A 13,059-nucleotide genomic window follows, 5' to 3' on the forward strand; every position below is an offset into this window, starting at 1 on the left:
CCACATTTTTGTGAAACTTATTAATGTATTGATTCAGTCATTAATTTATTTCATATTAATACTATTCTGAATGAGGTACACTCATGGTCCAAAGATGAGTTAAGACATGGGAACTTACAGGGCCTCCCCGGTGGCGCAGCGGTTGAGCGCTGGGTTGCGAAGCTGCCCGCGGCCTCTGCGGCGTCGGTTCGATCCCTGGCTGCTCCCTGGCCACCGGAGGAGGGTCCCACATGGCGCGCAGACCTCTCCTGCCGCCCGCTGCTCCCCTCAGCAGTGTACTTCGGTCCTTCTGCCTGCTCTGCTCCCCGCTCTGGCTCTGGTGAATTCTCTCGCCCTCCCGCGCTTCGGACTGTACCCAGTGCATGTATAAACAAAACAAACAAACAAACAAAACAAATAAATAAATAAATAAAACATGCCTCTAAAAAAAAAAAAAAAGACATGGGAACTTACAGGCAGCAGTTTCAACGATGATGACCATGTACTATTGAAGGAGTAGTAGAAGTAGAAGAAGAGAAAAAAATTCCTATTAGAGTTCAGAGAAGGAATATGTTATTTTCACTGTGTAGGAATTAGAAGCAACTGATAAGAGAAGAATTCATAAAAAAGTGACCTTAAGATGTAATAATCACCCAACACCCAGTAAGATGGCTACCATTAAAAAAATTATGCCCAGAAAATAGCAAATGTGAGCAAAGGCTTAGAGAAATTGGAACCCTTGTGAACTGTTGGTGGGAATGTAAAATTGGTCAGCTGCTATGAAAAAGTCTGGCAGCTACTGAAAAACATAGAAAAGAGAAAATTACCATCAGCTCCAACAGTCCCACTTCTGAGTATATATACAAAAGAATTAAAACCAGAGTCTAACAGAAATATTTGCCTACCCAGGTTGTTAGTAGCATTATTTACAGTGATCAAGAATGGAGGCCACAGAAGCATTCATCAGTGGATGAATAGAGACACCAAATGTGGCATATACGAACAAAGGAAAATTACTTAGCTGCAAAAAGGAAGGAAGTTCTGTCTCATGCTATAACATGGATGCATCTTGAGAACATCGTGCTGGGTGGAATACACCTGTCACAGAGAGACACATGCTTTGTGATTCCAGTTCTATGAAGTATTTGGCATAATCAAATGAGGTAGGCTGGAAGAGGGGCAGAGGTTAGAAGTTGTTTAATGGGTGTAGGATTTTTTGAGATGAGAAAAGGTTCTGAAGATTGGGTATACACGAACATGAATGTACTTAACATTACCCACTGTAACCTTAAAAATGACTGAGATAATAAAGTTTAGTTTATCTTAGCATGTTTTAAAAAATGCAGAATACTTATTATGTAAACTAGGTAGCAGATACTTGGCACTTTGGAACTTTTGCTAGTGCATATCCTGTACATTCATTTATTCAACCAACATGGGTTGAAGTTGCCGGGCACTGAGCTAGAAACTGGGGGAAGCCATACTTAATAAAGTTTATAAGACACCGACTCTGTCAATTTCTTGCTTGCTAACTACCCCCTCCTGCTCAAAGGCACTGAACTTCTTTAGTTAAATATTTACAACTGCCTCTTACTGCCTTGAGCCATGCATAAGACTTCAGTAAACAACCAATATAGAGATTTGATCTGGAGGGACGGACGGGAACTGGACAGCTTAGTGATGAAATGGAACGAGGTGGCTAGCAGACTATGAACTAGAATAAAAACTGTGGACTAGTGTTTTCTAAGGATATTAAAACATAAAGAACTCCTATTTGGGCTGTCAGCCTGGAGCTAGGTTGTTTAGAATGGAAAGGCTGGCCATGTCAGGCACGCTCACCCCATATTGTGGCGTTTCATGACTGTTATGGCAAGTGTAGTGTGAGACCTGCTCATGAGGGAGAAGGGTGGGATGGGTTATCAAATTTGAGCTGAAAGGAAAGGTAGGGTTTGGAGTGGGGAATGGAAGCAGGAACCATGAACTTCCTTAACCAAGAGATCTGTTCTCTTCAGATCACTTTATCTCATCCTAGGTGTTTTTCCCCCTTGTTGGGGATCCCACAGGAATCTTCACTCCATCTATCCTTCCAGTATCTTTCTACTTCTCTTACCTGTGGCCTCACATCCTGGAATCTTCTATTCTTTCATCTAAATATATTACTGAGTGCCAACTCTTGATCTATATGGAACACTGTGTTATATATTCTGGCATATACCTCATTTGTCTTCTAACATTTTTATTAGGTTTTGTGCCCCTACACATCCTGGCTCAGTGTGATTTTTGATACCTGGTTAGAGGAGGGATGCAGACCTAGTGGGATTTACTTGCCATCCCTCTTTGTTCTTCAAGCTGTCCTCATTCAGGCTGTTCCTTCTTCTGTGTCTTTAACCCCAGCTATACTTTCCTTGACTTCTTTTCCCCTTCTGTGTCCTCCTGCTCAACTGGTCCATTTCCTCAAGTTTTCAAATTCTTCCTCAGGTCTCTTCCATTCTGAAAATCCATTTTGTCTTTATATTCTTTAGCAACACACTCTCTCTTTCTCTTTATATTCTCATCCAAGTTTGCGAAGGATGGCCTTCACGCCTCTTCATTTCCCTGCATCCCCTCCCCTTTTCCATCTGCCGGATGATGGCGTATGCCTATGACCCGTATGAGGCTCTCTGGTACATGTGCTCTCTGTCAGGTCCGCCTCCCTTGCTCAGTTCTAGGTTGGCTGGTCTTCTCTGCCCCAGGTGGCACTTTGCTCACTCGCTCCTTAAAACTCTTTGCTGCCTTCTAAATTCCTGCTATGAGTGAGACCATCCGGTATTTTTCTTTTTCTTTCTGGCTTATTTCGCTGAGCATGATCCCTTCCAGCGCCATCCATGTTGCTGCAAATGGCATGAGTTTATCTTTTTTGAAAACCTAAATAAGGGACCAGAAAAAAACCTAGTTATAATAAAGTAAAAATCAAAATCAAACAAGCAACTATAAACCAGAGACACACTAGGGGCGGGGGCAGGAGAGAGTAGGCTCAAAACAAGGGTGGTGGAATTGTATGGGGACTATAACCAGGAGGAAAATGCATACATTGTGCAAAAATGAAAAATGATGTAAAAAAATGTATAAAATTAAAAAAAAGCAAACAAAAAACTCTTTGCTGCCTTAAGACTTTGTACCTCTCCATTTCTTTGGTTCTCCCAGGACTTTCTGACTATTAATTCTCAGTCTTCTTTCTGGGATACATTCCTCCATGGCATTTGTAGAGACTGTTGTAATCATTTGTGCTCTTCTGCACTTCTCATTCACATGTTCTTAAAGAGGAGTATTGAGTTGTGTCCTCAAATTGTGGTCACATTATCAAGACTCATATCCAGTGTTACCTGGTAACAACGGCAGGCCAATTTGCATCGTTATCTTTCTACACATAATCTACATTGTTCATTGGTTCCTTTGAGCTTCAAATGTTCCAGCTGTGTTAGTCTTTGTCTCTCTTTCCCAAAGACCCGCAGTGTGGTCCAGAATTGGAACGAGCATTGGCCTCTAATGGTTCCGAGTTAATTGTGTGTGCTGAAAAAAAAAAATGAATGAGTCTATTAGAAACAAGCTAATTTCATTTTGTCATTTTGTGGATAATATATTCTGGTGTAGGAAGTCCATGTTTTAAGCAAGTTTGCAATAAACAATTTCCCCTCAAGGTTAATATAATAGGCAAACACCTTTTGCTGCAACAGACGGCAAAAGGTAATGAAAGATTAGCTTACATTATGATTCATTCTTTCAAAATGTCAGAATAAAGTGGATCCGCTGCTGCATCTCCCAAGCCTCTTATTCTTTAGAGGAGAGTGCATGCTTTGCTTTGCTAATGTTAATGGATTCACTGGTTTCTTTTCTTTCTCTTTTTTTTTTTTTTTTCCAGGCCCAATTCAGATAATCGGCGCCAGGGTAGCAGAGAGAGATTGGCCAGCACGGGAGACAAGGGAAGCTTGGCCATGGATTCTGCTAAGGAGACTCGCTACTGTGCAGTTTGCAATGATTATGCCTCAGGCTACCATTACGGAGTCTGGTCCTGTGAGGGCTGTAAGGCCTTTTTCAAGAGAAGTATTCAAGGTAATAGTGTGTTGAAAACGATTTGTTACTTTATTGATCTCTGCAGGAGAGGCAATGGAAGAAGAAGGCATATGATCAGCCATTTGTACAAAACGCTAAAACCTAGTAGGTCCACTAGTGTTCTTTGGTAGAAACATGTAGAAGAGACAGGATCTCAGGAGAAGACCAGGGTAGCTGGTATTCTGCTTCCTCCATTTGATAAGACCCAAAGAATCTTGAATTACAGGAGGGCGATTTCAATAGCTGGTCTCTGTGGCAACAGAAATGTGTGTGTTCTGATTGGGGATGGTAGGTGGCTATTTATGTGATACTGGCAACTAGGCATATATGGTGTGATATGAATTGTCCATACCTAATTACCTCTGCATCTTGGTTTTGTCCAAACAAATATTCTGTTCTGATCTTTGCTCAGACCGACCAACTCCATTTTAACTTGTTCTTCTCTTGCTCCTCTTCCATCTCCTTGTTAATAGATGACATGACCTTTTGCTAAAAATGAGAAGATTCAGTGGCTGGTGACTTGTGATAGGGAATATAGTCTGTACCAAGCAACTATTCAATATCTGCCTGTAATATTTCATCTGCCTTGATCTCTTTCCTCTATAGGAACAGTTTCTCTGCTAGTCTGGTAGGTACATTTTATTTCTATTCCAGAAGTGTTTACATTTTTGCATTATGTAGGATAACTTGAAGGAAGCATCAATTATTTTTACTACCTGTTTTTACTACCTAAACCATCTATGTTTAAGATCTTTTGTCTGAGGAGAACAGAGTTCTGATGGCAGTGTAGGCTAACGGAATTAATTTTTTTGTCTTAATAATGGAAATTTTTCCTCTGTTCTTATTCCTTTACCTTTTCAACTTAAGCAAATTTAATCATTAAATATTAAAATATTTCTGACAGATGATTCCCTCTATGGAAGCAGAGATGCAAGTAACTTGCTGAAAATCAGACTCTGTCAAATTAATAGAAATGGATATAAGAAGTGATTGTCAGAGGCTTGCTGCTGTATCTCTTCACTGCTGTGACCTGGGATGAAAGCAGGGGGTTGATACTCAAGATTTCTTTTTCCTTCTTGTGGTATGAATGTTCTTTTCAAAAAGGTGGTGTGTATCTTCATAGAGTAGCATATAATGACAACTTGGTCTATTTGAAAAGCATTTTCTTTGACCATTATTACTTTTGACATCTATTAGAAATCTACTAGGATTTTTCATTGGAATTTGAATAAAATTTATGATATCCTCTGATAGAAAATGTACACAGATATGTGCACATATGTAACATACACATATATTTTTATGTAATTCAGCATAGATTATTTAACTTTATTAGCTGATAATATCTTAATTTAGAAAAGTGATCTTTGTGTTTTGGTTTAAGTTATTATAAGCCCATAAAGGTCTTTCAACAACCATCTTCCTTTGTGATTGTACAGGTTGTTTGATTTTATAAAATTTAAAATACTGTTATTTTCACGAAGCATTTAATTTGACATGGAAAGATCATCTGGCAGAGGTAGGTTTAGTGGCTAGGTACAACTACATACTTGGACAAATCATTTATCCTAGACTGAGTGAAAACTGATTTATTGATCTAGAGCAGTGACTAGCAAAGTTTTTCTGTAAAGACCTAGTTAGTAACTATTTTAGCTTCTGTGGGCCATACTGGCTGTTGCAGCCACTCAGTTCTGGAAGGGTGACCTGAAAGGAACCATGAAGAACATGTGAATAAGTTGTGTGCCTATAGAGCTTTATTTTTTTATATTTATATTCATTCATTCATTCATTCATTCATTCATTCATACACGAACCAGGATGTAGGCCAGAGGTATGGGGAATGAGAGGACCTACCAGAGACAGTGGGGAGCAGAACAGGCAGACCTACTGAAATAGACAGACTGCTGAGGGGAGCAGCAGGTGAGACAGGAGAGGTCTGCTGAGCCATATGTGGGTCAGCTCCCTGGCTGGGGATTGAATGCATGACTCATGCCATAGAGGCTGGCGACAGCCTGACAGAACTGAGACCTAACTCCTGCGCCACCAGGGAGGCCCACCTATCGAGCTTTATATACAAAAAACAGGCAGCTGACCATAACTGGCCTGAGGGTCATCATTTGCCATACCTTAGTTTAAATTGTAGAAAGGGAATGATGGTTTGGTTTCTAAATAAAGTTTTGATTGCTCATTTTTATGGAGATCTTAGTACCTGTAATAGATGTTCTGAGGGAAATGAAAGTATGTAAGACACAGTCCATGATCCCACAAAATTTAGAATTTATTTGGGAAGGCAAAGTTGTTAGTTGTCATGATAGGATTAGAGAGAAAATTAGTATAGATAAATTGCTACTTTGTGATACAGATAAAGAACATAATTGATGACTACAAGAAAAGAAATACTGTCAGTTATAAGTGTAAAATTACTGGGTTTGAAGGGAGAACTGACCTTTCTCCAAGGGACAATAGCAATATTCTCACAAGTTATTTTTGTCATGTTTGTTTAGCATTGGGGAATGCACTACATAACTTCTCATCAAACTTAGTATTGTTTCTAAGCATTTCAGCATCAGAATAGAAAACAAAGAAAAACAAAAATACACTTATAGAGAAAATCAGTGAAGGAAATAAGAGCTTATAAAAACAAATATTGTTACAGGTATACTATTATCTCAAATATTAAAAAATTCTGCATTCTCTTTGCTAGTTAAAATGTACATCTTATTTTCATCTTGTATACATAGACTAAATAGTAGGATTTCATTGTATATACATTATGCCATCTGAAATGGTGCTATAGAAATTGCATAAAATATAATTGCTACCTGATTGCAGAAATTTCTTATCATGATGTGAAGTCATTTTATAGGTTTCCCAATTAGGTGAATTTTGAGTTCAAAGTTCTGAAAGAGGTAGAATTGTTAACTTTTTATTTATTTTTCTTAAAAGATTTATTTATTTATTTGTTTATTTAAGAACTGGGGTGCAAGCCACAGGGTGGGGGCAGGTGAGAGGATTCTCCAGAGACAGAGTGGGGACCAGAATAGGTGGATCCACTGAAATACACTTCTGAGGGGAGCAGTGGGACAGGAGACAGGAGACAGGAGATGTCTGCTGTGCCGTGTGGGTCATCTCATAGAGGTGACAGAGCTGAGACTTAACCCCTAGACCACCAGGGAGGTCCCTGTTTATGATTTGATTTAAGAAAAATGTTAAAGAAATTTTGTTCCACTCAACCATAGAAATTCTAGTTGCTTTGGGCAGCAGCATATGTATTTATGATATTAAAATTATTATTTTAGGGCCTCCCCTGGTGGTGCAGGCCGTTGAGTGCCGCTCTGTGAAGCTGTCTGCAGCCTCTGCAGTGCCGGTTCGATCCCCGCCGGCCGGCCAGAGTCCCACATGGTGAGGCAGACCTCTCCTGTCTTGCCTGCTGCTCCCCTCAGCAGTATATTTCGTCAGTCTGCCTGTTCTGCTCCCTGCTCTGTCTGGTGAATCCTCTCATCCTCCTGCGCATTTGGCTTATACCCCGGTTCTTGTGTAAATGAATAAATAAATCTTAAAAAAGAGAAAGTTATTATTTTACTCATCACATTATAAATATTTAATTTATGTAAAAATTTCCTCCATGTTACTGCAGTGGTGATAAGGGTGAGATTTAACTCCTACACCACCAGGGAGGCCCCAGAATTGTTAACTTTTAGATTATAGGAAGGCTTACTAAAAATTAAGTTCACTAATTCCTTCATTTATTCATTGGTTGCCTTTTCTAAGGAAAGCACTGTGACAGGTCCTGGAGAAACAATTATAGGTAAGATGAGCTCATCCCCCTCATAGAGCCTATAAAGTAGTGGGAGAGATGGACAAATTAAGTTACAGTGTGACAAGAGCCAGATTGAGGGTTAGTTCAGGGCTTACAGGAGAACAACTTCACTCATTCCTAGAGGCGAGTCAGGCTCTCAGTGAAGATTTTCTGGTTTACAATTAAATTTGGAGGCCAAACCAAGTGAACGAAATGAAGGGAGATGGATGAGTACTCAGTCTTAGGGATGGGCACGTGAGCAGAGACCCGTGGATAAGCTAGAGTTTCAGAGAGAGCTGTAAGGGAAATTAAACAAGGACATTCTTGGACCATATATTTGCTCTTAGACCATGTTAAAACAAAATAATCTATTTCCATTTTACTTTAATAGCACTTCCACAGATCTGATTTCTTTGTACATACAAAAGAGAAATACCAGAGCAAGTTTAATGGTTTCTCGTCCCATTTTCTCATCATAGCCTTGATAACTGTAACTAAAAAGTTTTACTGAACTTGTGTGGCTCTTTATAAATCATGTTGCCCCTCAAACCTATTTAAGGACAGTGAAGGGTCTCCCATGTAGGTAGGTAGAAAGTTCTGAAGATGCTGTAGCTCTCCTTGTTTTTCTTGTTACTTAAGAAGAGAGCTAGGATTGAGTACCCATCATATTACTCTAGTGCTCTAAGTGTTTTAGTTGAAGAGGTAAAGTGTTTCTCTTGAAAGTGTACAAATTTTCATCCACTACTTAGTGTATAAACTTGATTACTCAAGCAATTGAGTAACAGCCTCCAGTTGAACATACTTTTTAGAAAAGTAAAGTCAAGGACACTATTTAAGAGAGGGGTGAATTTGTATATTCAATGAATTTATTAATCATTGCAGCATTTCTTAAGATGTGTTGCAGGTGAAGACTTTTGAATGAGTTATATGAGCAGATTGGGTTATAGGTTCAGGTGCTGCCTTTGAATATTATTCCAAGGAGAAAGGACTTCACTGAGCTCACTGTTTCTTATATTATTATTTTAAATGATCAGGAGGCACAAGGCTATCTGCACATCATTAGCTTTGTTGTCATTTTATATTCTGTCTGTAAAATGTATACAAAAGATACTTAATGTTAGATAAAACAGACATGACCTAGAAGGTTTTGGCTTAAAGGTTAGCTAAGATCAGGAGGACATGGTATTGGGATAGAGTCTGGTTATGTTTCTACACGGTGAGGTTCTTAGGTCTAATAAGGGTATCTGCCTGCAAGACCCACCAGACTTTAGGAAGCTCTTGGGTGAGAGAGTCCAGCACCCTGGATAGCTCCTTCAACAGCTGCTGAGGGTAAGCAGAGACTTATTTGCTAAAAAACCTCAGGTCCTTAGCTGACTCCATCTGCTTTATGGGGCTCGAATAAAAGAGAATTTACTTCTTTTGTACTAAAGTCTTCACCCTTGCTCACCCAAGATGGGTTAGTTTTTATGTTCAGTTTCAAATTTCTAGTCACCTTCTGGCTCGGCATGTGCGCCCGAAGATGTACCTGAGGAGATGTACCTAACTGATTTCTGGGATCCTTTCAGAGATATGGCTCAAAGTTGAGATCCTGGCAATATATGCCCACAAAATCCAAATCTTTGGTTTCCATATTTTCAACTTGCTCTTCTATAATCCAGGCTCCATGCAATAGCAGGAAAGATCTTTTAGAATTACTAATCAGATCTCGTGGTCTTGCACATGAAACACTCATGGAACACAAGAGTAAAATCCAGATTCCTCTCTATGGCTTCAGCTACTCTCTATGCTCTTAGTTCTTACTTCACTCCTCATTCACTATAATCCAGCCAAACGAAAAACAAGTTTCTTCTATAGGATCTTTAGTGTCTGTGATTTCCTTTTTCCTTTTGCAAGCAAAAGGAAACACCCACATATTTACCTGGCTGACATTTGTCATTCAGATCTCTTTCCAAGTTCACTTTGTCAGAGAATCTTTGCTGGTTACCCTACAGATGTAGGCAAAACCTTGGGGTTACTTGTCATCTTTTCACTTTGCAGCCATTGTTCCCGATGATTCTTACCAGAATTGTTGAACATATTGAGTCTCTCTCTTAAATATCTAGCCACCCGTTTCCACCATGCTGAATGACCCTGTTAGCTTTCACCAATATCGATGTAATAATTTCATTTTTCTTTTTGCTTCCAGCTCCATTTAAGCCAGATGATTCGTTTGTCTTTCCTCCTTCCAAGTCATTCTGCCTACCACCTGTCTCTTAACCATCTTAAAGCAAATCATTATTCATGTCAATACCTTGTACAGAATCCTTGAATGGCTTCCAATTTTCATGGGATAATCCATTGATAACCATTAAGGATTTCCATAGTCTTGTTCTAATCTATCTTTCTAGTTGTTTGAAAATCACTGTTTCTGCTTCTGAAGTAGACTCTCTATTCTGGATGACTTGCTGTTACTCAAATATGGCCCCTCCATTTCTTTTCTGGGAATTTCTTCCCTAATTTACCTCTAAAATTTCTTCTCATCCTAGTCAGAAATGACAGACATCAAATCTTCTATACAGAAGTTCTCTCTTTCATTATCCTCTACATTACTTTGTTCCCATTTTCTAGGATTGCAGATGTTTGTATATATGTGTCTTACCCTTACCAGCACCTTCCAGGCAAGGCCTAAATCAAGATTTCATATTATCGGAGTCTCATTCATGAATAAATGAAAGATGAAAGGAAGGTTATCACCATTTTGTGAGCTTTAGCCAATGCAATCCATTATGTTTTTTCAATCATGGGAGAAATAAGACAAAATAGTTTCTAATTAAGATTAACCTGCCACAAATATATAGGAGAGACTAGAGGGGGAAGAAAATAGAAACATGTAAAATAATTTGGATGATATTCACATAGCTTAGACATACTAAAAATCTGGTATTTGTGAAGTGGGAGTAACAGGGAATAAGATGAAGGATATTATAAAAGAACCTACATCATATAAAGATGATTTAATATCGTATCTGGGAGAGAAAGGAGTTAAAGAGATGCAAAAACAGAAGGAAATGATGATATTACTACCTGAGCTGGGAAAATCAAGAGAAGGGCCAATTAGAGGGTGGATTGGGTAAGTTCAATTCCAGACATACTGTGTTTGACATGATATCTGGATAGAATTATTCAGCTTCCATAGAAACAGAATCAATACTCAGTAGACAGCCCAGAGGTGGGGATTTGAATCAATTTCCTTAGTTTTAAAGAAACTCGGTGAAAAGTATGTTCCAAATAATTCCTGAAGCTTGACCATTATGAATAATGGGGGGGAAGTACCTGCAGAAACTTCCTCTGGATTCTCATAATAATAGGAGAGTCCCAAAACATCGTAGGAAACTCTTACTGTTAAAAGTATATGTTCAAGACCTTTCTAAACAGGAAAATCACAAATTAGTCTAACAATATCAAATGCTGCTCTCCATTAACTTAGAATTTAAAAGAGAACACATTCAGCTGTACAAATAGTAAACTGCAGGAATAAATATCAGTATTTTGATGATTTTCAAAAAAGAAGCAAACTTTCTCCTCACCCCCCAATTTATTCATACTGAGGGAGTCTACACACATCACTTCTGATCCAGACCTTTGCCTCATCCTTCCATTATTTCTACTTCTGTTTTTTTTGTTGTTTACTCTGCATCTGCAGTAACTTCTATGTTGTTTACTCTGCATCGTGCAGTAACAAGGCTATTGAACTTGATGTGTACACATAAGAGCAATCATGTCATTTTCAAATGAAGGTTTTCATGATGAAACTTTTAAAAAGAAATACCTTATCCCCAGGTAGTGGTGAATTTGCTGGGTGTTTGGCTGCTGATACTCATTAGGGAAAAAAGAAAGGCATAACCATGAAAATAAAGACTTAAAAATCTCCTGCAATCTAAGAATCCCTTCCCTATGGCCAATGTTAAGTGCTAGTGACTCCTGGCGCTACAGTAGAAAGAGGAGATGTTGTACACACATGCATGCACATGGACGACTCAGAAAGCATGGCATAGTCCTTCTACCTGTGAAATGATAGTGTCTCTTCTCTCCCGGCCCCGCTTCCCTACCTCCTCTTGGCCAAGTAATCTTTATCTTGGAGATAATTAAGAAAAAATGCATCTGACAAATAAAATCAGTATAGAACCCCTGTTTCTTGGCAGCTCTTGTGGACACAGCTGAAGCTTTCAGAGGTCTTTAAAAACCATGGCAACAAATGCCTTTGAAGGGTAAGCAAAGGTTCCAAATGTTTTTAATCGCTGGTGATTTTTATGCTACCACTTCAAGCATTCTTCTTCATTTTTTGTTCATCTGATTGAAATTAAATTTCCAATTTCCCTACTAAGTGGTTCTGTCCTGGGCAGGCTGTTGACTATTTTCCATTAAAATGGTAGAGTTTGTACCCATCTATAGCGGTTAAATGTATCAACCATTCCATTAGAAAGGGCCATTTATGAGTGGCAATAATTTCACACAAAAAGTAGAGATAACCTTTAATGGGCATATTTTTGAAGGCCATCAACCAACCCTGAGGATTATGTGCTCACACTGTCCTTACAAAGCCTACCTGTGGTGGCCCACAGCCTAATCCTGCCTCAGTTTCTCTCTTTCATATAAAGAGGCTGTCAGTACCTTACAAATCCTATATCCCTTGGAAGAGAAAAACCTGTTCCTCTAATAGTCAGAGAAAGTATATTTTCAGATGTAGGCTGCTCCTTTCTGAATTACACATTTTTATATATACTTTACTATTTCAGAACTGTGTGTGCAGGTTACAGTGTATACATAGACAGTATATTTACACCTGTAGGGCACACCCACCCCCACCCACCCCCACCCCCACCCCAACACCTCTACCTCTGCTTGCCTGACTTTTTGATTGAAAAATAACATGTAAGAAAATCTATTTTATAAATTTACCATCCACTTTGTTAAACTTTTTCTTGCTATTATGTTAATTCTCTGCTCCTGTGTGATTTATAGAGTAGATTTAATATCTTTGAAAGAAAGGGTTACTTTACTTGAGAAAGAAAGAATTATAATGGGAAAAGTATTCTTATTATTTCCCCCACGTTTTCACCTTCCTTTAGCTGAAAAAAAAGTTTTGTTTCTTTCAGTTGCTAAGAAATAAAGGAACAGAGAAGAAAACAGCTTAATTATTAAATGGTAATTTC

The 13,059-nt window shown here is 38.7% G+C and overlaps 1 protein-coding gene across 2 annotated transcripts in view; it reads left to right on the forward strand.

Annotated features, from left to right (window-relative positions):
• Nucleotides 1–13,059, forward strand: part of ESR1 (estrogen receptor 1) — a gene marked incomplete at its 3' end in the record, with an annotated part of 250,975 nt that overhangs the window by 32,675 nt on the left and 205,241 nt on the right. The window contains exon 2 of one of the 2 annotated variants that reach the window (XM_084257024.1): nucleotides 3,878–4,074. In XM_084257024.1, the coding sequence (XP_084113150.1) occupies nucleotides 3,878–4,074 (197 nt within the window). The remainder of the gene's footprint in view (nucleotides 1–3,877; nucleotides 4,075–13,059) is intronic. The other variant, XM_084257025.1, reaches the window with a different exon arrangement.

The sequence above is a fragment of the Talpa europaea genome (assembly GCF_964194135.1).
Source record: "Talpa europaea genome assembly, chromosome: 2".
Lineage (NCBI taxonomy): Eukaryota > Metazoa > Chordata > Mammalia > Eulipotyphla > Talpidae > Talpa > Talpa europaea.